This window comes from Camelus bactrianus, chromosome 4 (assembly GCF_048773025.1).
Source record: "Camelus bactrianus isolate YW-2024 breed Bactrian camel chromosome 4, ASM4877302v1, whole genome shotgun sequence".
NCBI lineage: Eukaryota > Metazoa > Chordata > Mammalia > Artiodactyla > Camelidae > Camelus > Camelus bactrianus.
Genome location: NC_133542.1, coordinates 85,758,539 through 85,785,861, shown reverse-complemented (window position 1 = coordinate 85,785,861; position 27,323 = coordinate 85,758,539). Strand labels below are relative to the sequence as shown.

The window sequence follows — 27,323 nt, the reverse complement described above, 5'->3', positions numbered from 1 at the left end:
TTAAAAAAAAAAGTATCCAGTTTAGAAATAAGCTCATTTAACTTTTACGTGCTTTTCATATTTCCCTATCTTAATTAGTTCCTCAAGTTATTCCCAGCTCATGCCATTTCATTAGAATATACTGATGAATATAGAGCAAGGTGATAAAAATGATTCTTATGAAGGAAGCATAATATTATATTTGCTTTTAAAATAAACCCCTATTCAAGTCTACACATCCTGTAATGACCATACAATTCCCTTTTATCATTGTTTCATGGTTCCTAAGGTATCGGTCCCTTTGGGAACATACGTGAAAAATAAAACTTTGGCAACCATCTTTACAAAATATATAGGCATACTTTAAAATTCAAACTTTAACATTTTAAACCATGTGTATATGGCTTCTCCTCTGAAATAGTTGCCCTGTTTGAAGAATTCAAGGAATGCAAATTCAGGTAAATTCACCAACAATGAGGTGATGTGGTCTAAAATAACTAAAGGAAAAGTTACCTTTAAGAGAAATCACACGGAATTTTAAACTTGAAATGGACGCTATAGGTCATGCAATCTGAAGACCATTAGGGGAACCCGTGGTAAGGATTGAAAACATTTTTCACCCTAAAATTTTTAATGTGATGCAGATATTTAATTTTTTTTATCCTGAGTGAAAGGGTTTTTTTTTTTTTACATTATCGAAATGCTATTCACATGTAATTTCCATTAGTTTCACTGAGAAGTAAATCATTTTGAGGGGAAAAGATTCCATTATGAATATGTAACTGATTTTTAGAGTTTACTTAATTTCTTAGAAAAAATACATATTTATTAGTATTTTTTCAGCAAAAAGTTAATCAGAAAGTCATTCTATGTTACTTATATCAGCTAATTTTCTATGCTACCACACTTCCGAATAAATATGAGGGAAGGGAGATATGTATTAAGTCCAAGTATTGTTCTTCAATATTTTAGCTAAAATTGTATTCAATTTTCAATTTAGTTTTTAAAAATTAGTTTTACCATTATAAAATGTCATTGCAATTAAGCATGTAATTGAAGTATTTATTTAAAGCAATATTAGCCTATCAATTTACATTAAAGTTTTAAACAACTTATTTTTTTCTATAATGTTAAAAGTTGAGTAGCATGTTCTGACATGGATAGTACTAGTGTTTTATGCAGATTGTTTTCAGAATAAGTTAATCATATAATTAAGCTCTTATATTAGATAAAAGTATGCTAAAATAAATACTTCAAACATAACTATGTATGCATAATTAATATGCAAACTTTGACATATTAAAAAAATACAGTCCTAGTCATTTAATGAGTTAGAATAAAGGCATGTCTAGGAAGGCAGTTGCCTTGTAAGCAGTCCTACAAATGATATAATTATACCATTTCCTTTATCATTCTGTTACTTTACCACTCATTTGGTATTTGATAGCTGTACTGGGATGACCAGAAATTTTGAAATATGTGAAAAGAGTCTGTTGGGCTGATGATTTTTTTTTTCTTTCTTTCTGAATGTAAAACATTCTAAATATGTTTAAGTTTTTCATTTTATATTTGGTTTTTCATTTAACTGAAATTTAATTTTGTGTATAGTGTTAGAAACTCAACTTCACTTCTCTCTCCTATGAAAGCCCAATTTTCCAATTTTCAACAACTATTTATTGAACTGTTCCTCTTTTCCTTTTGGTGTCTTATCAAAATTGTCTTGATTATTCTCGGTATTTTATACTTTATTTTTATAGTCCCCTTGTCAAGGTCAATGGGGGAAAAAACCTGCCAATAATTTGATAGGAAATTTCATTGAATCCATAGATTAATTTTGGGGAAAGGTGACATCTTTATCACATTAAATTTTCATACCATGAACACAGTATATCTCTTTTTCATGTAGGTTTCCAATAAAGTTTTATTCCTTCTATAAATATCTTGCACATATTTTTAAAGATAAAATTAATAACTGTTCTTATATATTTTTGGTTGCTGCTATAAGTAGTATATTTTAAAATTATACTTTCTAATTTGTGTTGCTAGTGTACAGGAGCACAGCTGATTTTTATCAACTGCACTTGTACACAACCACAAACCTTGTTCAATTCTCTTATTCTAAAAAATTATCTGCATATTCTCTTGTTTTTTATGTGAATGCTCGTATTGTTTGTGAATAATAGCAGGTTTTTTTCATTTTCTTAGTGTGGTAAAATACACAGAAAATTTACCCTCTTAACCATTTTTAAGTATACAGTTCAGCATACAGTATAATTCCCAGTGTTGTGCCAACATCACCACTATCCATCCTCATAACTCTTTTCATTTTCTAAGACTGAAACTCTGTATCTATTAAACAATAACTCCCCATTCTCCCCCACACCCAGCCCCTGGAAACCACCATTATACTTTATGTCTTTATGATTTTTGACTACACAAAGTACCTCATGTAAGTGGAATCATACAATATTTGTCTTTGGGTAATTGGATTATTTCATTTAGCGTAAGTCCTCAAGGTTCATCAATGTTATGGCATATTGCAGTTTCCTTCTTTTTTAAGATGGAATAATATCCCATCATTTTGCTTATCCATTCATTGATTAATAGACACTTGAGATGCTTCCACATTTTAGCTACTGTACACTATGCTGCTATGAGCTTGGGTGTACAAATATCTCTTTGAGACCCTACTCTCAGTTCTTTTGGGAATATACCCAGAAGTGGAATTACTGGGTCAAATGGTAAAGTAATTCCATTTTTAATTTTTTGAGGAACTGTCATACTCTTTTCCACAGAGGCTGTACCATTTTACATTCCCACCAACAGTGCTCAAGGGTGACATTTCTCTACATCCTCTCATTGATATTTTTGATAACAAGTGATCTAAATGGGTGTGAGGTGGTATCTACTATAGTTTTGATTTCTATTTATCTTTCTTTTGGGTGCTTATTGGCCATTCATATGTCTTCTTTGGAGAAATGTCTATTCAAACCCTCTGGCCATCTCTAAATCTAGATTTTTGTTGATGTTGTGGAGATTTACAAGTTCTCTATATATTCTGGATATTAATCCCTTATCAGATATATAATTTGCAAATATTATTTCTCATTCTGTGGGTTGCCTTTTTATTTTTACTCTGGAGTAGTGTCTTTTGATGCATAAAAATTTTAAATTTTCATGAAGTCTAATTTGCCAATTTTTTCTTTTGTTACTTGTGCCTTTGGTGTCATATCCAAGAAATTACTGTCAAATCCAACTCAGTGAAGATTTTGTTCCGTTTTCTTCTAAAAATTTTATATTAGGTATTACATTTAGGTCCTTGATCGATTTTGAGTGAATTTAGTATATGGTATTTAGTAAGGGTTGAACTTCATTCTTTGCATATGAATGTCCAGTTTCCCCAGCACCATTTATTGAAAATTTTGAATGGTCTTGGCACCTTGTTGAAAATCATTTGACCATATATGTGAAGGTTTATTTCTGGGCTCTCTATTCTATTCCATTGATCTGTATGTCTGTCTTTGTGCTAGTACCACACTGTTTTGCTTACTGTAGCTTTGTAGTAAGTTTTGAAATCAGAAAATGTAAGTCTTCCAGATTTGTCCTCCCTTTTCCAGATAGATTGTTTTTGTATAGTATGGGTACCTTGAGATTCTATGAATTTTAGGATGAATTTTTCTATTTCTGCAAAAAAAGTCATTGAGACATTGATAAGAGTCACACTGAATCTGTAGATCACTTGGGGTAGTATTAACATCTTAATAATATTCAGTTTTCCAATCCATGAACATGGGATGTGTTTCCATTTTTTTATATCTTCTTTAACTTCTTTCAAGAATGTTTTATAGTTTTCAAGGTACAAGTCTTTTATCTCCTTGGTTAAGTTAATCCTTAAGTACTTTATTCTTTTTGATACAATTGTAAACGGAACTGTTTTATAATTTCCCTTTCAGATTATTATTTCCCTTACGGAGAAATGCAGCTGATTTTTGCATATTGACTTTGTATTCTGCTACTTTGTTGAATTCATTTATTCTAACCACTTGTGTGTGTGTGTAGTCTTTAGGGTTTTTTATATATAAGATCATATCATCTGCAAAAAAGAGATAATTTCAATTCTCTCCTTCAATTTGAATGCCTTTTATTTCTTTTTCTTGCATAATTGCTCTGGCTAGAACTTCCAGTACCATGTTGAACAGATGTGGTAAAAGTGGTCATTCTTGCTTTGATTCAAATCTTAGATAAAAGAATTCAGTCTTTCCCCATTGAGTATGATGTTAGATGTGGGCTTTCCATAAGTGGGCTTTATTATGTTGAAGTAGTTTCCTTCTATCCCTGGCTTATTGAGTGTTTTTTTTTTTAATCATGAAAGGGTGTTGAATTTTGTCAAATAATTTTTCTGCATTAATTGAGATCATCATGGTTTTTTTCCTTCATTTTATTCATGTGGCATAGTACACTAATCAAATTTTGTATGTTGATCTTTGCATTCCAGGAATAAATTCTACTTATCATGGTATAAATACTTAAGGCTTTTTCCATTAAAGCATATATTGTCTGATATTAATATTCTAAACTATTCTAGGTGTTTTTCCCCTGTACTATTTCTCTATTATATCTTTTTACTTTACTTTCAACCTTGTCTTGATTTTTTTAAGTGTATGTTTTGTAAGTGACATACAGCTGGATTTAGTTTTTATCCAATCTGAAAGTACTTTTTACCAGGAAAATTTAATCTTCTAAATATATTTATTCTTTTTACTAAAATACATGGGTTTTTACTATTTAGAGTTATTAATCATGCTTTTCCTTTATTTTTTTTCCTTTCCTGCCTTTTATTGTATTGATTGAATTTCATTATCCTCTTTTTATTAATACTTTATATAATCCTTTAATATTTCATTACATATAGCCTGATATTTAGTGTGAACATTTCAGTTACTAAAAGTTGTATCTCTAACTCTCCTCTTTTTCAAGTGAAACATCTCATACACTTTAGATTCTTTCACTGTTATCACGTTTTAAAATTTTTTGTAGTATTTTAATTTTCCTTTATTTTTTATACATTCAAATTACATTATCATCATCATTATTATAGTTTTACAGTCAGTGGTTATTTGCTAATATTGTTAGGTTAATCATTCTTTTTACATTTCAGATCTGTTTTCTGAGTTTAAAATACTTAAAAAGATCTTGTAGTAAGAGTCCACTGGTTTTATGCTTTTGGTTTTGTCTGAAAACATTCTTATTTTGCTTTCACTATACTGTAGCAGACTATAAAATTCCAGGTTAATGGTTATTTTCTCTTTGTACTTTGAAGTTACTGTCCCATTGTCTCGTGGCTTCCTTGTTGCTATTGAGAAGTCTGTTGTTATCAGTTAAACTGTCATTCTATTTAGTTTTAAATCAATATTTACTTCTATATGATTTTTCTTATCACTTCTATTTAGAGATCGGCTCTTAAGGGATGTACATCTTAAATTAGTGGACCTCTGGAAAAATAAGACAGTATCATACAACTAGTCATTTCAGTGGGGAAAAAAAGGAAAATATCAAACTTCTTCGGTAGTTGTAGAAGAAAAAAAGCTTGACTGAAATTCCCAGTTGCCACTGATTTCAGGACAATGTGAACAGAGTTTAAGTAAAACAGAAATATTTCATCAATTCCAAGATTTTTTTTTCTGCATTTAAAATTTCCAATATCAAGAAGCATGTTAAAAGTGAGTTAACAATTATAATGAGTTTTTCCTTCCTTTTCACCTGCATCTGAAAAATATGCCTCACAATCCTTGGTGTTTTAAGTTGGAATCCAGTCTAAAATTCTAATCTAAGTAGTAATGCACTACCAGCTATTAGCCAAAATATTAAACTGAAGCAATGGCTATGCTGAAGGCCATTTTCAAGCAGATGCATTCCATTGACAATAGTACATTGCAGTATTATTCCTTACCAATACTAATTCCTTGCTATGACCAAGTATTATTTTAAGTGTTTTACTTCTTTTGTTTAATTACTACAATAACCCCTTTTAGGTAGGTTCCTGTTAATTAGCCTCTTTGCTATCCTGGGTGAGGACACTGAAGCAGTGAGTTTAAATGATAATTCTTAACCGTGTGTGAGGGCCAACATCTAACACATAGTTAATGGGTGAATTAGATGTTTCTCTTAGATATAAAATTTTTACCTACTGGTGAATAGAAACAAGTGCTATTCTAGATGAAGCATTTATGAAAACATGCTGATTTTAAGTATCTGTCAAAGAATGGATATCTATTTGCAGAACAAATAGCCATATAGTTTTCCTCATTAAGACCCTATGGTAGGCAGAATAATGATTCCCCCAAAGATGTTCACATCTTAATCCTTGGATGAATATGTAACTTGATATGGCAAACGGACTGTTGATGTGACTAAGGGTACAGACCTTGATATAGGAAGATTACCCTGGATTACTGATGGATCCAATCTCATCATATGAGCCCTTAAAAATCAAATAAACTTTCCCAGCTCCAATTAGAGGAAGATGTGACAATGGAAATGTCAGAGAGATGCTACATTGCTGGCTTTGAAGATGGGAAGAAGGTGGCCATGAGCCAAGGAATGCGTATAGCCTCTAGAAGCTGGAAAAGGCAAGGAAATGGATTCTCCTTCAGAGCTTCCAGAAAAGAATGCAGCCCAGCAGACACTTTGATTTTAGCCTAATGAGACCGAGACCCATGTAGGGCTTGTGACTTACAGAACTGAGACAGGAGGGAAGGGAGCAGGGCACAACCATAAAAGTATGACACAGCAACTGAAGATTCGACTCCCAGTTAACCTTGAGGCCCAAGATGGCAGAAGATTGACTTCCAGGAGAACTTGAGCTTATTATATGCTCATTGTAATTCATCAGCATGGTAAATGGCATACCCACAGGCACCATGACAGTTCCCAAGGCTAGCCATAAAAGGCCAAAAAGTGGGTGGTGGCCCAATTCCTGGGAATCCCTGCCCCTTTTCCAAAGTAATTGAAATAATCCTCCCACTTGTTAGCATATGAAGTTACCAAACCCATACAAACTAACAATCCGGCACCTCATGGTCACTTTCTCACTCTCTTGCCTTCTGAGACAGCCTGCACCTTGTCTATGGAGTGTGTATCTATGTTTATGTTAAACTGATCACCCTCCCCTTCCCCCCAACGCACACACTTCTTGGCCTCTCTGGCCTTCTGAGACAGCCTACACTTAATCTATGGAGTGCGCATCTCTCTGAATAAATCTACCTTTGCTTAACTATGGCTCCTTCTTGAATTCTTCCCTCATTTGGCAGGGTGCATACCAGGGACTCCTCCAAAACCTCGACACAAACATCCTCTTGTGCCCCATTTTCCTCTCTCAGAACTGTAAGCTAACGCTCTTGTGCTGTTTTAAGCCACTAAGTATATAGTAATTTATCACAGCAGCCACAGTGAACAAATACAGACCCATTCAGGCTAACACAGTCCAATTAAATATCCTACAGTACATTAATAAAACATTTTAACCTGTGGCAGAACCATTTTTGGATTACTCAGTGTACTATATCTGGAAAAGAATTAGATGAGCAGTTTCCGATTAGACTGAGTGGTATGCTGCCCTGAAAGATGCTTACAGAAACAGCCTGATGGTTTGCTTGGCGATTTCTACAATGTTACGCATACCACTGGTGATTTTGGATACTACAAACAAAAAAACACTAAACTTTCGTAGTATTTTCAACTTTGCTTTCTACTGATGGCATGTGTTGCAGGTTCTGTTCTCACATAAGTTATTTATGACTTGCTACATTTTAGTGTAGTACCTAAGAAGACATGCTGCTTCACTCATCCTCCTCTGGGTATCCGGAGGCGACGGCGTCCCTCCCACACGGCTGAGGCGGCACTCCAGGAGGGAATTGCTCAGTTCCGAAAGTTCCCAAGCGCTGGCAAAGCGACAAGGGAACCAAGCACCAAGTACAAGCCGGAAGGCTGCGATCACCAGGCCGACGGCCTCTTGCTAAGCCGTCAGCCTTCCTACCGGTCCTTAAAAGACCCACAGCAGGTCTAAGCCCAGGAATAACTTCCCGCCTCTGTAGGTGGCCAGGGGACCTACACCAGGCTGGCAAGCGATATTAAACCTCGCGATATTTGCAACTATCGCGGACCTTCGTGTTACACGCTTCCTAGAGGAAAGACAGCCGGAAGATGGCTCCGCCCACGTAAAACCAAGATTTTGTTCTCGTGAGATCCTGATGCCTGTTCTCGCGGGATTTTCCGAGTCAGGGTTGGAAGTTGCGGTGGGCTGCCGAGGGAGGCCCGACAGGGAGAGGCAAGGGGCTGGCTCGCCCGCCTGTTGTTCTCCCCCGGCGACGGAGCCCGAGACGGCTAGGTGAGCGCCGCCTTGCCAGCTTCCCCAGCGCTCTCCGGCTGTGCCGCCGGCGCGGACGCCACCATCCCTTCTCCCCGGACCCCCTTAGGCTCCGCCTTTGCTCCCTTTCGTCCGGTGACGTCGGTCTCCAGGGTGGCGATGTACAGAGGACGGCGGGAGGTGGAGCTGGCCCCCGTCCGTCCGCCCGCCTCCTCCTCGGGGTCCTCGGCGGCCTGTCGTGTGTTAAATGCAACCAGGCTGCCAGGCCCCTCCCCCTGGCCAGATGGATCCCTCTGCCCCGAAGCCCCACGCGGAAAACGCCGGCAAAGGTATACGCTCCGAGCTCGCCTCTCTGCCCAGACACCTGTCTTTACTGCGTCAGGTGGGACCTGCTCCTGCCAGTTCCCCTGGGGTTGGGGTTTTACCCTGGGGCTCCTCTGAGTGACAGTTGGAGATTGAACCGCCTCCAGGGCGGGGACCAGTTCTTTGCGATTCAATGTTGCAAACCTGCGCTCTGAAGTCAGACTGCCCTTGGATCTAGTGCTGGCTCTGACAGTCATTTGCTGAGCAACTTTGGGTAGTTTCCTCATCTGTAAAATTGAGATCATTGCTAAATGAGATGGTGCTTTTCATATTTCCCTGTCTTAATTAGTTCCTCAAGTTATTCCCAGCTCATACCATTTCATTAGAATATACTGGTTCGTATAGAGCAAGGTGATAAAAATGATTCCTATGAAGGAAGCCTAATATTATATATGCTTTCAAAATAAACCCCTGGTCAAGTCTACACCTCCTATAATGACTATAGAATTCCCTTTTATCATTGTTTCATGGTTCCTAAGGTATCGTCCCTTTGGAAACATATGTGAAAAGTAAAACTTTAGCAACCATCTTTACAAAATCCCGCCTGACACTTGTCCTTTGTAGATAAAGTTTTATTGGAACGCAGCCATACCCATTTGTTTATGTGTTGTCTGTGGCTCCTTCTGTGTTGCAAGGGCAAGAGACAGTATAGCCTGCAAGATCTAAAGTAACACATAGTTAAAATCTGACTCTACAGAAAAAGTTTGCGAACAGTTGTTTTAGAGAGATGATAGCAACTTGGAGGAAAGTGATGCCCTTTTTTTTTTTTCCTTCTGTTTTTGAGTTAGAACCAGTAGGTCATTCTGATCGATTGGATCAGGGACTGATATTAAATGAGAAATAAGGGCTGATTAAAGATTTTCTACCTTGAAAAGTTGGTTAAAAAATAATGCCTTTTAATGAGATTTGGAAACATTAGTTCTGAGCAAGATTTAGTCACTATCATTTTTGACATTGGGTTTCTTCATTTTATACTCATTTTATGGTTACAGTATGTGTTAAATAATTGATGTTAAATCATATATGTTGAGTAATCAACAAATTAATGAATTAAGTCTAAAAATTAGAAGGCATTTGCTGCAGGATAGGCAGACAAATCATGTGAAACAGAAATAATGTTAAGAATTGCTATAAGGGGTCGGGGGAGGGTAGAGCTCAGTGGTAGAGCGCATGCTCAGCATACACAAGGTCCGGGGTTCAATCCCCAGTACCTCCTCTAAAAATAAAGTAAACCTAATTACCACCCCCCCAATAACAATTTTTTTTTTAAGAATTTTCTATAAGGGTTAACACAGGTTTTAAGACTCAGAAAGTACTGTTATGAAAATAGGGCCCATTGATCTGTCTGTTACCCCTGTAGAATGAGTCAAGGTTTCATTTTCACATTAAAACTCTGTCTTTTAGAATAGTGTAACAATTCTCAGACAGTTCGGATGCAAAGATTAGAGTGGGAGAACAGATTTTTTTTCCTCTGTACTTCTGATCGTTATGTAAGAACAGCCTTACCAAAGTTTGTGAGAATAGTGGTTTTACTTTTGAGGAACAACTGATGAGAAGTAACATTATGAGCTATTCTTGCTGGAGAGAATATAGACGTATTAGTCATATTATAATTCTGAATGTTATAAAAACCTAACTCAAAATTATTAGGAAGACCCTAGGAAACTACCAGTGATTATCTGACCTTAGTGAGAAATGTGTGAGAAAAAGAATTTCTAGTATTCTTATGATTGTAGCCAAACGGTTCTTCTGGGATGCTTGCTATAAGAAATTCCATTTGGGAAGTTATTTTTACTTAATTTTCTCTATTTGGAACCTTTAATTGTACCAATAGTATATTCTATTGAGACTCCCCTTGTCATTCATAGTGCTGTATTTTCTGAATAGGAAATAAAATAGCTATACAGTTAAGCACAGAATAAATTCATATATAGAGAGAAGTCACACTCTTCGAAGAATAGTAGAATCTTAGCAGAAAGAAATCTTAGGGTTCATCTCTTTTTTTAAGAACCTCCACTCTTGAGAACTTAGAAGGGAAATAGCCATGACAAAGCTGGTACATATCACTTTGTAGTTGAATTGGAGATTCCCTTGGTTAGTTGCATACAAATTAAAGCAGCGATTTAGAAACAGCAATATCGACAGTAAGAAGAACAGCCGTCTTTAGAGAAAGGAGATGGAATAACGAAAAAAAGCAGACAGGAGAATCCCAGAAGCATTGCTGTTCAGAGGATTTTAGCTTACTCATTACCAAATCCTATTCATTATTACTCTACCGTATCATGGATGGTATACATAATGTTCATGAGTCATTGCGAATATTTAAGTAACTGGTTCTCAACCCTGACTGTGCATCAGAGTCACCTTTTGAATTCAACAATAACAGCCAAACCCAGTAATAAAACCAGATGTCCCTGGCCCATATCCACTGAATCAGAATCAACAGAGGTAGTGTCTAAGCATGTGTGGGGAGATGATGACACACAGCCAGAGCGAGAACCACTGGAGATAAATTATGTACTCTTCATTCTTTTATTATAGGAGAACATCTGATAATATATTTTAGGAAAATATCTATACATGTTTTAAGTACAATTTACCTTGTTTCAGGTTTTGGAAAGGGTATTTATATGAGGTACATCTTTTTTTTCTCACAATCGTGGATAAATGAAGTGTTACTTTATAAGTTAGATTTGGAAATTTTATTTTATTCTGTATTATTATAGACATATGGCATCCAGGAGAGAGATGTCTTGCCCCTTCTCCAGATAATGAAGAACTTTGTGAAGCAAGCATAAAATCCGTCACAGTGGATGAAAATGGGAAGTCATTTGCAGTCATCTTATATTCAGATTTTCAAGAGAGGAAGGTACCTATTAAAAGAATTCAAGAAATAAAATCTGTTAAAGATTGCTCCAGGAATTTTATCTTTGATGATGAAGATTTGGAAAAACCTTATTTCCCGGACCGAAAATTTCCATCATCTGCGGTTGCTTTTCATTTATCTAAAGATGGAGACTCTATTCCTTACACTATTAATAGATATTTGAGAGACTATCAAAGGGAAGGGGCCCAGTTTCTCTATGGACACTTCATCCAAGGAAGAGGGTGTGTTCTTGGTGATGACATGGGACTCGGGAAAACAGTACAGGTATTTATTTTAATTACTTTATAACTAAAATTCAACAAAGTCATACGTATTGTATCATACATATTATATCCATGAATGGATACCATATGCAAATTTCTGTTTGTACCTCAGATTTTATAGCTATTTCGTGTGTGTGTGTGTGTGTCTCACCCACTAGACAGTAAAGTTCTCAAAGTTAAGGATGATATTTAGTCATTATTTTATTCTCAATACTTATTTATTGCCTAAGAAATACATTATTTAAAATAATGGTTTAGTATAACTTGCCTTGATTTACTTTTGATAATACTGGTACTAAGATATCAATTATATTTAGACTAGTTTAGCTTTCTTTGTAAGACTTCATGGAAGGAAAGGATTCTGAGGTTTGTTAAGCTGTATAAATCGCATGGTTAAATTGACCTCCTACAGGCCTTTTGCACATATTGTTTGGAATTTACCGTATCAGAAGTTTCTTAATCTGGGATCTCTGGGCCACTAACAGTTCTGTCGGTGGGCTTTAGAGAGCCCTTCTGTTTCTCTAAAATGTGTGCCAGGATTTGCACAGGTATATACTTTTTCTGCATATAGGCTCTGTGTTAGTTATCTGTTGCTGCGTACCAGAATGTAGCAGCTGAGAACAAGACACATTTATCATATTACGGTTTCCATGGGTCAGAAATCCAGGTACCATTTGGCTGCATCTTCTCACTCGGCAGTCATCTCAAGGTCGGACTAGGGGGGATTCACTTCCCAGCTCACGTGGTTGTTGCAGGGTTCAGTTCCCTGTGAGTTGTCAGACGGAGGCCTCAGTTTCTCGCGAGCTGTTGGTGAAGCCCTCCCTTGGTTCCTTGCCACATGGGCCTCTTCTCACAACTCGGAAGCATACTTCAGGGAGAAGAAATGATAGGGCAAGAGAGAGCACTAGTGAGACAGAAGTCATGGACTCTTGTAACCTAATGGCAGAAGAGAGAGCCCTTCACTTTTACCGCATTCACTTCTTTAGAAGCAGGTTGTGAGGTTCAGCCCATACTCAAGAAGGGAAATTAAATAAGGTTGTGGACAGCAAAAGGTGGGAATTGTTGGGATCCCTTCCAGAAGCTGTCTACCACTCAAGTTTATAATCCCCAAAGAGTTCTGAAATGGGTTTATACTAGACAGAGACCACGTGATCATCTCAATAGATGCAGAAAAAGCATCTGACAAAATTCAGTATCCATTCGTCATAAAAATTCTCACCAAAGTGGGTATAGAGGAAGCGTATCTCAGCATAATAAAGGCCATTTACAACAAACACAGCCAAGATGATACTCAACAATGAAAAGCTGAAAGTTCTCCCGCTAAATTGGTATCATTATTTTCTTTTTATTCTATTAATGTTTGTGGGATTTGAGTGATACCTCTTTGCATTCTTAATGTGGCTATTTTGCTGCATTCTCTCTATTTTATTCTTAATTACTGTGACATGGTTTATTGATTTTGTTGATCTTTCCAAAGAACCAACTTTAACTTTGTTAATTTTCTCTGGGGTTTTTTTTTTTTTTTTTTTTTTTGGTACTTCATTGATTTCTGCAATTACCTCCATTATTTTACTCCTGCTTACATTGGATGTATTTTTCTCTTCATCTTTCAGCTTCTTAAGGTAGAACTAATCTCATAACTATCTTATACTCTAAATTTATGTCCAAACATTTCTTTATCTACATTTCACAAATTTTGATGTGTTATATTTTCATTCTCATATATAAGTCAAGATCTTTTCTAATTTTCTTTGTGATTATTTTCTTTGATCCTTGGGTGATTTGCAAGTATCTATTTCATTTGCCAATATTTACCTATTTTTCTAGATATTTCATAATTAATGATTTCTAATTCCATATTGGTTAGAGAACATTCTGTAAGATTTCAGTATTTTGAAAAATTTATTGAGAATGTTTTTATGGCCCATCTTAATGGACATACTTTGTATATTAGAAAAGAGTATATATTCTGCAGCTGGATATCGTGTTCTATATAAATACCAATTAGAAGTTCAAGGTAATTAATAATATTCAGATTTTCCATGTTTTTAGTATTAATAGCTGAAAGAAGGAAGTTGAAAATCTGCTATGATTATGGATTTGTCTTTCTCACTTTAATTCTATCAGCTTTGTCTTCATATAGTTTGAAGCTCTGTTATTAGGTCAAAAACCTTTATGATCATTATGTCTTCCTGATGGATTGACTCCTTTACCATTATTAAATGTCTCTGTATTTCTGATAATACTATTTGAAATCTACTTTATCTGATATTAAGACAACCACTACAGTATTCTTATGCTTACTGTTTAAATGGTTTATCTTTTTCCAACCCTTTACTTCAAGCTATCTATATCTTTATATTTAACGTGTATCTCTTGTAGACAACTCTTATCTATGTTGGCAGTCTCATATTTAATTGGAGTGTTTAGTCCATTTACATTTAATATAATTCCTTTTATGTTTGGATGTATCATTTTATTGTTTGTTTTCTGTTTGAACAGACCACTTTCTATGTTACTATTCCTGCTTTCCTGCCTTCATTTTTTTAGAATTCCATTTTAATTCTTCTATTGATTTTTAAACTATATTTCTTTGCATTATTTTTTTGATGTCTGCTTTAGTGATAAAAACATACATTCCCAACTTCTCACAATATGCTTAAAGTTAATAATGTATCACTTCCTGTAAAATGTAAGTATCTTATAATGAAATAGGTTGTCCTGTTCTTATTTTAAGGACACTAAGGGTTAGGAAAGTTAAGTGTAATGCCGAAGATACTACTTACTACCTATCTAATGTCTACATTTTCAAGTTGAAGCCAAACTTATAGTCAAGAGTCAACTCAGTTTGGTTTTGGTGTACATTTCTGTATTCCATTTGCTAATATTTTAAGAGTTTTGCTTCTGTATAAGAGAAATTGGCCTGTACGTTTCCTGTATATAATATTTTTGTTAGGTTTTCTTATCAAGGTTTTGTTGAACTTATAAAATGAGTTGAGAACATTTCTCCTTTCCCTAAAGTCTAGAAGAGTTTAAGACTGGCATTATATCTTTCTTAACCACTGGGTAGACTTTATTGGTGAAGCTGTTTGACCCTTCGTTACCTTTGTAGCAAGTTTGTAATTATGTATTCAGATTTTTAATAGTTATTTGAATATGTAAAATTTCTGTTTCTTGTGTCAATGTTGATAAGTTGTTTTTCCATTTCACCTAAAATTTCACAGTTAGTGGTATAACATTGGTTATTATGTCGTATACATAAATTTTGTGTGTGTATTTGACTATTGTCTTAGTTTCTTTCCATTATCAGTTTTCTAGAGAGTTGGACACTTTTTAAAATCTTTTCACAGAATGAACATTTGTCTATGTTGATCCTATTTATTTTATGCTTTCTCATGTTTTATAATTCTTTTTTGTGTATGTTTTCTGTTATTTTTTATAAATTTTTCACATAAATTCTTACTATCTCATTGGCAGCCTCTCTTCTGTCCTAGTATATACATTTAAGTCCATAAGACATGCCTTTAAGTATATTCCACAAGTTTAATATGTAATTATTACTCATTATTATTCAATTCATATAGTCCATATCTTTACTGGTTATTCTGTTTGTTCTTACTAAGTTATTTCAGAATCTAGCATTGTGCTTATGAATTTGTCTACTTCTTTTGTTTCAGTAAAATTTTCTTTCTTTAGTAATTTGCACTTCATATAACTTCCAAGTGAATTTTTTTGGTCGATATCATGTGTGCCTCTTTAGTAATGCTTTTTGCCTCTGTCTTATCTGATATTAATATAGCTGTATCAGCTTTCTTTTGGTTTTTGTTTGCATGGTCTATCTTTTTTCATTTTTTTACTTAAAAATTTCTCTTCCCCTTGTTTTGGATTTTTTTGTGTAAATGGCACATGTATTTTATGTGCCTGAAAGTCTTTCTCTTTTAATTACAGTATTTAGTCCATTTCCATGTAATCCATTTACTAATATATTTAGATTTAAACCTTTTTTACTGTTTGCTTTTTATTTGTTGCACGTCATCTATGTTCATTTTCCACCTCCTTTTGGATAGATTATTTCATATTATTGTTATCCCTCTCATAATAGATTAGTAGTTACATATTATTCTATTTTTTTCCTAGTAGTTACCTTAGAGATTATAATAGGCATCCTTGACTTATCCAAATTTAATGTAGCAATACTTTTATGTCCTCCTGATCAGCATGAAGACCTCAGATTATGTAAAAATTACTGTGCCCTTTCTGACTCTTATACCTTTATTTTATCTTTTAATTGTTATTATTTGTTCCCAACAAAACAATTTATTTCATAATGTCTATATACATTTATATTTTCTACACATTTACCATATGGCTTTTAATTTTCCCCTGCATCACAGAGTGTCTTCATAGGATCATTTTCCTTGTGCCTGAAAACATACTTTAATTATTTTCTTTAGTGTGGCTCTTTTGATAATGAATTTGCTCACTTTTTATGTAAAAATATCTTTACCTTCATTCTTGAGTGATATTTTCACTGAATATAAAACTAGATTGCTTTTGGGTTTTTTTTAGCCCTTTGAAAATACTCTGTTGTATCGTGTCTTCCATTGTTTTTGCTGCAAGGTCACCTGTTTGTCTAATTGTTGCCTATTTAATAGGTAATCTTTTGTTTTTTCCTCTGGCTGCTGTTAATATGTTTTCTGACTCAAATTTAGAGCATTTTTTTCTGACCCAACTATTTGTGGATTTCTAAATTTTCTTTTCTTTTTTCAGCTTGATGTTTGTAGTTGATGTAGAATATATGGCTTGATTTTTTTAATACAGGTTTTAAGTTTTCAACCTTTATCTCTTCAAATACTCCTGCACCATTCTTTTTCTTCTATCATTTGGGATACAGATTAAAGGTATTCATACACATGTTGAAAATACTATTTTGTTGATAGTTTTTCTAATTTTTTCTTAAGGTTTTAATGTTTATATAATTTATTTTTCTAAAGCAGTGATCATTTACCCCCATATGGGTACCTCATTTTTCCCCCCTAATCTTTGAAACAACCCTGCCAATATTATTTTTGCTATTTTCACATAATTTTATTCAAAAAACTTACTTGCCCAAGTTCACACATCTGCCAAGCAACTAAGGTTGAAATTTCAACCAGTGGTTCACATATTTCTTACTCTTCCTTATATGAAGTTATATTTCCATTTTTTTGTTTTTGTCTTTCTCCCTTGATATGTGGAGAGTAGCTGTTATTTGGAATGGTGTGTATATATGAATTGTCTTAGTCTATCTTAAAATAGCATTTTATCATTCCACCTATGTTTACTGGATAAGGAAAAGTACACACATTTACGAGCCAATATTACCCCCTTAACGAGTTTATTTTCTACAAGGAGAAAAGGAGTGTACACAGTTTATTCTAGGGGAGAATGTGAGGAGATAGTTTCTGTCGATAGAAACACATAAAAAGGTAACGTTCTAACTGATGAAATCAAGAAAGAATTGAATAGGTAGAACTTATGGAAGTGATGTCAGTGTGAGTGTTGTTTTGTTTTGTTTTTAGCTGTATTTAAGGGTAACTTGTATATTATGAATTTGTTTCTTAATACAAATAAAGAAAACCAATACTAGTGGTTCATGTTGCTTTTCCTCCCATTAAATCTGTTACATACATAGTCAAATTGTCACTAATTGAGTAGTCAGTCATGTAAGCAGTACAGTTTTGCCCATCAGGATACACAGTGATTGAAAAAGTTGAATTTTTTCTTTCTAGGTAATCTCATTTTTGGCTGCAGTTTTGCATAAAAAGGGAACTCGTGAAGATATTGAAAATAACATGCCAGAGTTCTTACTAAGAAGTATGAAAAAGGAGCCCCCTTCTTCTACAGCAAAAAAGGTGAGATATATAGAAATGTACAACTCATGAAGCTGGTATTGCAAAACTATATGGAAACTTTTAAACGTTACATGTTATAGTATAAATTTAAAACATAAGAACTTAAAGACATTTAAATATTTGTTTTATAGCCCTAATTTCTGAAGGACTATCAGTTTCATCCTCAAGTTAAATATGATTGACTCTCAAAATAACAAAATACAATTTCAGTTTGAATTTTGGGGGACTTTCAGTCTTTTGCTTGGTTGGATTTATATGACTTATGTTGATTAATTTGTTAAATTTCCATGCATGTGTATGTAAAGTTAATTGAAGTCTTTTTTAGTTTTACTTTTTATTTATGGGAGAATGAAAAGCACGCATTTGTAGATACTGGTAACAAAGATGCGTCATTGGTAAAGTTGTTTAGTGGAATAATTATGTCCTGAAAATACGAAACAAATTCTTCCTATACAAGGAACATTGAAGTTGGAATCAGGAAGGGTAAGGTCTAGGCTTGTCTCTGTCTGCCCACATGACTGTCAATGCTATCCATGTCCATTCTTCAGCTTCCTCCTTGGTAAATTTATGTTTATAAATATCTTATACATAGTTCTTATAAAAAATAAGATTTCAATTAAAACAACGAAATGCAAAAAAGTGCACTGTAGTTATGTGTCTGACTTTTCTATTGTATTCAGCATCCAGGAAATTGGGTAGAAATAAAGTAGAAGTGATTTTATGGAATCCTTATTATATTATGGTAATGAACCACTTCCTACAAGTTTTGAGACAGTGTCTTATATATTTCTTATATATAAAATTGCTGAGAAGCCCAGGTGTACTCTTGTCTATCATTAGGGGCACTTTAGTGTAAAATTTTGAGAAGCATTGGCTTAAAGTTTTAATAATTATTATTACTTTAAATTTCTTATTATTTTTAATAGCATAAATGCATCCTGAGTGTCAAATTCAATTTGATCTTAAAAAAGTATTATAATTTTTAATGTGTTTTAAGTTTTCACGCGTTTAAGTCCTGGTTTTAGCTTTGCTTTCGGTTGGTATTTCATTCTAAAAGTCAGTGTAGAGCTTATAAATATCTTGTGTCGCTTGTGATAATTAGAGGAAAAAAGAGGGAAAAGTAATGATTTCAATATAAATATTTAAAGATATTAAAATATTTTAGAAAGACAAATGGGAGAAGAGAGAAGAGATACTTATTTGATGGTGTGATTAAATACGCTAATAGCTACCTTAGTTGACAGTAATGCCTCTCTTGTTCTCTTTTCTTTTTTCTTTCTTTCTTCCTTCCTCTCTTCTTTCTTTGCTCCCTCCCTCCCTTCCTTTCCCACTCACTTGCTGTCTCCACACACACACACACACACACACACACACACAAACACACATTAGTTCTTTGCTGTAATATACATTGCTGTTTTACTACCTCCTTTGGTTGAATTCTTAATTCATTCCTTTTTCATCTTTCTTGTATTTTAATAAATTCCATTAGAGCTGTCATTGTTCTTTTGCTCACTACTTTGGCTGCATTCCATAGTTTTTGATATGTAGTCATTTCATTTTTCTTTTTTAAATTATCTGTGACTCCAGTTTTGGTTATCTTTTACCACAGTAGTACTTAGAGTGAAGTTTTAAATTTTCCAAGTGAGTAAATACTATTGTGGGATGGAGGAGTGATGGGATGGCTTACTGTTTATTGTAGATTTCCCGTTTTGTTTTGTCAGATAATACTGCTTTGATATTTTCTTTATGGCTAAGTCCATAGTCAAGTGTTTTTAATACTCTGATGTTGTGTAGTCTTGTTTATTTTTAAATGTTCACTTATATTGTGGATTTCTGTTATGGCCACATAATTCTACATAATTCTATTTAATCAAGTTTATTAATAGTTTGTTAAAATTCTTAATACTTGTTTGTTTGTTGGGTCTGTTTGAGCAGTTGGATCCTGATTTTCCTGCTGTATCTTTCAGCTTTCTCAGTTTTTCTTGTGTTTGTACCAGTTTTTGCTCATTTAACAGCCTCAGTTAATTGTTTCAAAAATTTTGCATACTTTTATATTGCCCTCATATTGGATTGATAGTTCATCTGTGTGGAGAATTCTAAGCTAAAATTTTTCTCTTGAAACTTGACCAAAATAATTTTATTGTTTTTTTGTCACTTCATATTACAGATTAGAGTCCAATGCTGAACTGACTTTTATACCTTGGAAAATAAATTATCTTTTTGTTTTAAAGTGTTTGGGACTTTTTTTTTAACCTTGAAATTTAGAAGTTTCCTCAGCCCTAACATCCACTGTAGAATTCTTTTAAATAAATTTTCCTACTTTAGAAAAATATACATAGTAATTTAAGTAGGGGAATTAAATGCTGACATTAGAATCAGCGTCTCTGAAGCAAATGGTTGGCATACTTTTTCCCTCTTTGAATAATTACTCTGACTTTCCTTTTCATTGTGTTCTTAATTTATTTTTTCAGTACTTTGTTACTAGTATACAGAAATACAGCTGGTTTTTGTATATTGATTTTTTTTGTCCTGCATCTCTACTGTTAACATTCTGACAGCTTTTGGTAGCATCTTTAGGGTTTCTACATACAATATCATGTCATCTGTGAACAGAACAATTTTATCCTTCCTTTCCAATTTGGATGCCTTTTATTGCTTTTTCTTGCCTAATATCTCTAGCTATGATGAATAGAAGTTGTGAAAATGAGCATCTTTGTCTTGTTCCTGATTTTAGAGGAATTCTCAGCTCTCACCTTTGAGTATAATGTTAGCTGTGGGTTTGTCATATATGGACTTTATTATGTTGAGGTATGTTCCCTCTATACCCAATTTTTGGAGAGTTTTTTTTTTATCATAAATTGATGTTGAATTTTCTCAAATGCTTTTTCTGCTGCGTTGAGGTGATCATTTGGTATTTAGTCTGTTTATGTGTTATATCATGTGACTGATTTGTGTATGTTGAACCATCCTTGCATTCCTGGAATACATCTTACTTGATCATGGTGTATGGTCCTTTTAATGGATTGTTGGATTCCACTTGCTAATACTTCACTGAGGACTTCTTCATTCGTCTTCATCGGCATACTGGCTTGTAATTGTCCTTTCTTGTGGTGTCCTTGTTTGGTTTTGTTATCAGGGTAATGCTTGCCTTGTAAGTGGATTAGGAAGCATTCCCTCCTCTTCTATTGTTTTGGTAGAATTTGGGAAGGATTGGTACAGTTGCTGCAATTTACCACTGAGGCCATCTGGTCCTGGGTTTTTGTTTATTTGGAGGTTTTTGGTTGCTGATTCAGTCTCTTTGCTAGTAATAGTTCTGTTTAGGTTTTCTATTTCTTCTTGATTCAATCTTCGTAGTTTTATGTTTGTAGGAATTTATCCATTGCTTGTAGGTTATCTAATATGTTGGTGTATGATTGTTTAGAATAATTTCTATAATCCTTTGTATTTCTGTGTTACTATTTGTAATGTCTCCTATTTCATTTGTAGTTATATTTGTTTAAGTCTCTGCTCTCTTTTTTTCTTAGCCTAGTTAAAGCTGTCAAATTTTGTTTATCTTTCCAAAAAAGCAACCCTTAGTTTTATTGATCTTTTCTATTTTATGTGTTCTCTATTTCATTTATTTCTACTCTGAACTTTGTTATTTCTTTCCTTCTACTTACTTTGGGCTTAATTTGTTCTTTTTCTAGTTTCTTGAAGTGTAAAGTTAGGTTGTTTATATGACTTTTTTTTTAATGTAGGCATTTATCACTATAAACTTCTTCTTAGAACTCCTTTTGCTGAATAGCATAAGTTTCAGTATGTTGTGTTTCCATTTTTGTTTGTCTTAAGGTATTTTTTGATTTCCTTTTTGATTTCTTCTTTGACCCATTGGTTATTAAGGAGAGTATTATTTAATCACCACATACTTGTGGAATTTTTTTTTTTTTTTTTTTTGGTTTCCTCCTTGTGATTGATTTCATATCATTGTAGTCAGAAAAGATATTTGATATGATCTCAGTCTTAAGTTTATTAAGACTTGTTTTGTGGCCTAACATTTTATCTCTCCTGGAGAATGTTCTACATATGCTTGAGAAGAATATGTATTCTGCTTCTGCTGCATAGAATGTCCTGTATGTGTCATTAGGTCCATCTAGTCCAATGTGTAGTTGAAGTCCTGTGTTTCCTTATTGTTTTTCTGTCTGAATGATCCATTGTTGAAAGAGGAATGTGGAAGTCCCCTATTATTTTATTGCGGTCATTTTTTTCCCTTCAGATCTGTTAATATTTGCTTTGTATACTTAGGTATTTTGACATTTGGTGCATAATATTTATAGTTATTATATCCTCTTGATGAATTGACCCCTTTATTATGATATGCTGACCTTCTTTGTTTCTTGTTACAGTGCTTGACTTTAAGTCTATTTTGTCTGATAGAAGTATAACTATCCCTGCTTTCTTTTGGTTTCCATTTGCAAGGACTATCATTTTCCATCCATGTGTCTTTAAAGCTGAAGTAGGTCTCTTGTAAGTAGCATACAGGTCTTTTTTTTTTTTTAAATCCATTCAACCACCGTATGTCTTTTAATTGGAGAATTGAGTCTGTTTACATTTAACATGCCATTCTTTTCCATGACCCAGTTCTTCCAACTACTTGTTGTTCACTGAGTTTTTTGGTGGTTTGTTTTGTTTGTTGTTGTCATTTTCAGGTTTCTTCCAAGAAAATTCACTTTATATTTTTATGTTTTTAATGGAAGTTTTCTCTTACATAGGTAGAGGATGGATTCCTCAGTTCTTCAATCATGTCAGTGGTGTTCTGATCATCTGGTACTGCCCCTTCCAGGCATTTTACTGCTATTATGGATTTATTTTTATATTGTTCTTTTGTTTTATTGGCATCAATAAATACATGTGTTTAGTTAATCCTTTGAACTGGAATTCTATGAAGAAATTTTTAATGGGATTACCAGTAAAATCCTACAGTATTTCCCAGAAGTAAATCTAAACAAAAATCATAATTTTGTGTGATGAAATTTATAAAAGATAAATTTGTTTGGATCCATTTAAAATTTTGTGCATTTTGAAAAGATGGTCTATGAAATAGCTAGAGGAGAAGCAAATTCCTTTGTATTTATTATGCTAATCCCAAGATCACAGTGGAACCCTGAAAAATCAATGATAGAGCTTCTTGAAAAAATCCTTTTGATGAATTTGAATGTTACAAATTAAGGAGTGGTGGATTCGAGGTATGTGTGTGTGATATATGATACATCTTATATCCATTTTTAAACTTCTCAAATGTGAATAAATCTTCTAAGAATGCGTGAAATAGATGTTTTGTGCCAAGAATAAATTCCTAAAGGAAAAGATACAAACTATGCATTTCAAATATTAATTCTTATAATGATTCTTTAGATTTAGGCTGTTAAGGTCGGAATTCAGTCTTTATGAAAATGAATCAAAATACAGTCTTTTAAAAATATTGTATGATAAAACTTAGAGATTCTATATAAAATTCGTAATCGGTATTAATGTAGAAAAGGAGGATTTTTCTAGCAGTCACAATACCAACATCAGACGCAATTTAAATTGGTGGTTAAACAAAAAATTTTTCAGTATTTTATTTACTATGCACTATTTCTTTAGTTTATTATTCTTGCAAATGATGCTACTGTGAACATTCTTATATGTATATCTTGGCAACTCTTGCTGTTACAACTATGGGATAAATTCTTGGTACTGTAATTGTACAGTATGTGGTGGTGAAATTATGGGTATGTGCATATTACATTTTGATTGCTGGAATCAAGGTACCCTTCCAAGAGCCTCTGTCAATTTGTATCCACAGCAGTATTCTCTAAGAGTGTCTTTCCCATCTTTTCGTCTCATCTAGGGGTTAACAAACATAAATTTATATCAGGCTGAGAGATTAAAAAAATTATATCTTGCTGTGATTTGCATTTCCTTAATTATGAGTTAGATTAAGTATCTTTTCAGAATCTTAAAAGACATTTTTAATGGCTTTACCTATTTTTAAATCAAGTTCTAGTTTTTAATTATATTCCTTGATTAACAAACAGTCCACATGTTCTAGATACTAATATTTGGTCCATTATATATTTTGCAAGTATTTCTTTCCCACCCTTTCAGAGTCAGTTTTTGACTTGTTTATTGTATTGTTGAAATTTTTAGGTAGTTAAATATATCTGTCTTTATAGCTTTTGGGTTTTATGTCTGCTTACAGAAGTCTTTGGTACTCTAAGACTGTAAGTAAGGTCTCCCATGATGATTGTTTTATGACGTATATGATTTTATTTCATACCTTTACATATTTATTTCAGTTAGAATTAATTTGCTCTAAGGAATGATCTAGTAACCCTGCTGTAACTTTTCCCCAGATGCATATTGCTGGTTATCTTGATGGTCTTTATTGAAAAGTCCTCCTTTTTAACAGTGATTTGACAGGTCACTTTTGGGAAAAATTAAACTCATTTGTGTATTTGGGTCTATTTATTGACATACTGTTCTGCCCTATTGATTAATTTGTTCATTTCTCTTCTTTAAAAAATTAAACCATTTTAATTATTTTAGCTTTATAACACATTTTATTTATTTTAATGAATAGACATTTGGGTTGCTTCTGTGTCTTGGCTTTTGTATATAATGTTGCTGTGAACATTGGGGTGCGTGTATCTTTTCAAATTAGCGTTACCTCCGGGTATATACCCAGGAATGGGATTACTGGGTCATATGGTAGGTCTATTTTTAGTTTTTTGAGGAATCTCCATACTGTTTTCCACAGTGGCTGCACCAAACTGCATTCTCACCAGCAGTGTAGGAGGGTTCCCTTTTCTCCACACCCTCTCCAGCATTTATCATGCATGGGCTTTTGAACGATGGCCATTCTGGCTGGTGTGAGGTGATACCTCATTGTAGTTTTGATTTGCACTTCTCTGATAATTAGCGATATTGAGCATTTTTTCATGTGCCTATTGGCCATTTTTATATCTTCATTGGAGAATTGCTTGTTTAGGTCCTCTGCCCAGTTTTGGACTCGGCTGTTTGTTTTTTTGTTATTAAGTTGTGTGAGCTGTTTGTATATTCCGGAAATTAAGCCTTTGTCGGTCACATCATTTGCAAATATCTTCTCCCATTCTGTAGGATGTCGTTTTGTTTTGCTTATGGTTTCTCTTGCTGTGCAAAAAGCTTATAAATTTAACTAGGTCCCATGTGTTTATTTTTGCTCTTATTTCTATTGCCTGGGTACACTGCCCTAGGAGAACATTGCTAAGATTTATGTTTTTGGTGGTCTTCTAAGTCCAGATATATTCAATTGCTCAGCTATATTTATGCTTATTAACTGTAGTGTCAAAAATTAAAGAATAGGACTATTGATATTCTAGATTTAACTTTGGGGTTCTTTTTATTTAATAAAGATATGACATTTTTCTTTTTCTTATAGATGTTCTTAATAGTTGCTCCTCTTTCTGTCCTCTACAACTGGAGGGACGAGTTGGACACCTGGGGATATTTTAGAGTCACGATTTTACATGGGAACAAAAAGGACAGTGAACTGATTCGCGTGAAACAGAGGAAATGTGAAATTGCTCTAACAACTTACGAAACACTGCGCTTATGTCTGGATGAACTTAACAGGTAATGGGGACAATGGGAATGATTGCTTTCATATTCTGCTTACATCAATTGTATTTATCATTTTATATTGTGATTTTTTAAAGCTCTCAACTAGCATGATTTAATTTGATTTCAGAATTATTCAGAAATAGACGGTTTATAATAATTATTTACTAAGAGGGAAAAACCAGAGTGAGTTTCTACAGATCCTTATTTTATTTCCTCTGTTACTCTCGGAACAGTGCTTGTTAATGAGTAAGGTTTGTCCTGGATCTCATGCACAACCTTTTATATGTATGATGCCTCTAGAATAAAATAGTGATTTTCCTGAATGATTTAGATTATGGGAGTCTGTTGTAAATGTAGGGTGGCAAAAAATACATGTAGATATTGAGAACCACTATTCCAGGACTATGTGTACCCAAAAGAAATGAACTGCACCTTAAGATTTTAGTGAGAAAGCTAGAGACAGGCAATTATAAAGTCACATGAGCGCTACCGGAGGGAACACGGATGTTATGGGGGCACATGCAGAGCCTAACTCTGCCGCCGATGAGGAGAGCAGTCAGGGAGCTTCCCAGAGAAGATGACCTATGAGCTGAGTGCAGACTGAAGGATGAGTAAGAGCTAAAGAGTAGGAAAGTCATCTGGGAAGAGGGAACAAACAGCATTTACAGAGGCCCTCAGAAAACAAAGATCATGGTACTTTTGAATAAATGAAAGCAGTTCCGATGCTTTTTGCATCTAATGGCTGCATCCTAGCGTGTAAGAGGGATGTGGCCAGGAGACAACTCTAGTGTGGTTAAGTGAGGAAGAGATCATGAAGAGTACTGAAAGCTGCTTGGAGGATTTTGTTCTTTATCCTTGGAATGGCACTGTGTTCCTGAAGTGTTTTCAGGAGTTACTGTTATGATAAAAATGATTGGATTTGCATTTTATAAGTAACCAAGTTGCTGTGTGTATAGACAGAGGAGAGGCAAACTGAATGGAGAAAGACCAATCAGGAGGCTTGTTATGAGCTAAATTGCGTCCCCTCCAAATTCATGTGTTCAAGTCCCAACTCGAAGAACCTCAGAATGTCACTTAAAGCAATTAAGTTAAAATGAAGACGTGAAGGTGGGGCTTGAGTCCCGTCTGACTGAAGGAGATTCCGGGAAGTGATACGTGGAAGAAAGAACACACGAAGGCACAGCAAGAAGGCAGCGGTCTGTCGACCCAGGAGGGAGACCTCAGAGGAAAGCACACCTCCCGACACCTCGGCCTTGGAATTCTAGCCTCCAGAACTGTCGTGTCTGTCACCTTCTGCTCATCGTACTGTTTTTGAGATACGGCCACGTTATTGCATGTATCAGTGGTCAGTGATCCTTGTTTCTCAATGCTGAGTTGTACTGCATTTTATGAGTATACCACATTTTGTTACCCATTCATTTGAGGATAGATATTTGGGTTTTCCAATTTTTGGTTATTATAAGTAAAATTTTAAGGACTGCTTATGTATAAGCCTTTTTTTTTTTGGACGTATATTTTAACTTCTCTTGAGTAAATACCTAGGAGTGGTTTTGGGGATTATGTGTTAAGTAAAGAGGGAAAAAACTCCAAAACTTTGGTTGGAGAAGGCTGCTCTCCAAATATTACGTACACTAAGAAAGGGAGATTTTTCTCAACCTTTTTTCCCTTTTTTCTCCCTTTATCAAGTTTGGAATGGTCAGCTGTCATTGTAGATGAAGCTCATAGAATCAAGAATCCAAAGGCTAGAGTAACAGAGGTTATGAAAGCTTTAAAATGTAATGTCCGAATTGGCCTCACTGGAACCATTCTTCAGAACAACATGAAAGAATTGTGGTGTGTTATGGACTGGTGAGTAAAAACACTTTTTATTTTTTGGAAAATTATTTAATACTTCTTTAACTTAATGTTATCTTGTTTCTGAAAAAAAAAAAATTGTCATTTACACAAGTGTT

General features: G+C 34.2%; 1 protein-coding gene and 1 long non-coding RNA gene across 4 annotated transcripts in view; one reads left to right on the top strand and one right to left on the bottom strand.

Moving 5' to 3' along the window:
• LOC141577544 (uncharacterized) overlaps nt 1–8,105 on the bottom strand; it is a 72,137-nt gene extending 64,032 nt beyond the window's left edge. For both annotated transcript variants that reach the window (XR_012506715.1, XR_012506716.1), the window contains exon 1: nt 7,800–8,105. This is a non-coding gene — a long non-coding RNA (uncharacterized LOC141577544). The remainder of the gene's footprint in view (nt 1–7,799) is intronic.
• A 133-nt stretch (nt 8,106–8,238) lies between these two features.
• Nucleotides 8,239–27,323, top strand: part of ERCC6L2 (ERCC excision repair 6 like 2) — an 83,701-nt gene continuing 64,616 nt past the window's right edge. Inside the window, exons 1-5 of one of the 2 annotated variants that reach the window (XM_010967454.3) lie at nt 8,239–8,365; nt 11,434–11,858; nt 17,629–17,751; nt 25,190–25,383; nt 27,058–27,219. In XM_010967454.3, the coding sequence (XP_010965756.2) occupies nt 11,835–11,858; nt 17,629–17,751; nt 25,190–25,383; nt 27,058–27,219 (503 nt within the window). In that variant the 5' untranslated portion in view covers nt 8,239–8,365; nt 11,434–11,834. Of the gene's footprint in view, nt 8,674–11,433; nt 11,859–17,628; nt 17,752–25,189; nt 25,384–27,057; nt 27,220–27,323 lie in introns of both variants that reach the window. The other variant, XM_010967453.3, reaches the window with a different exon arrangement.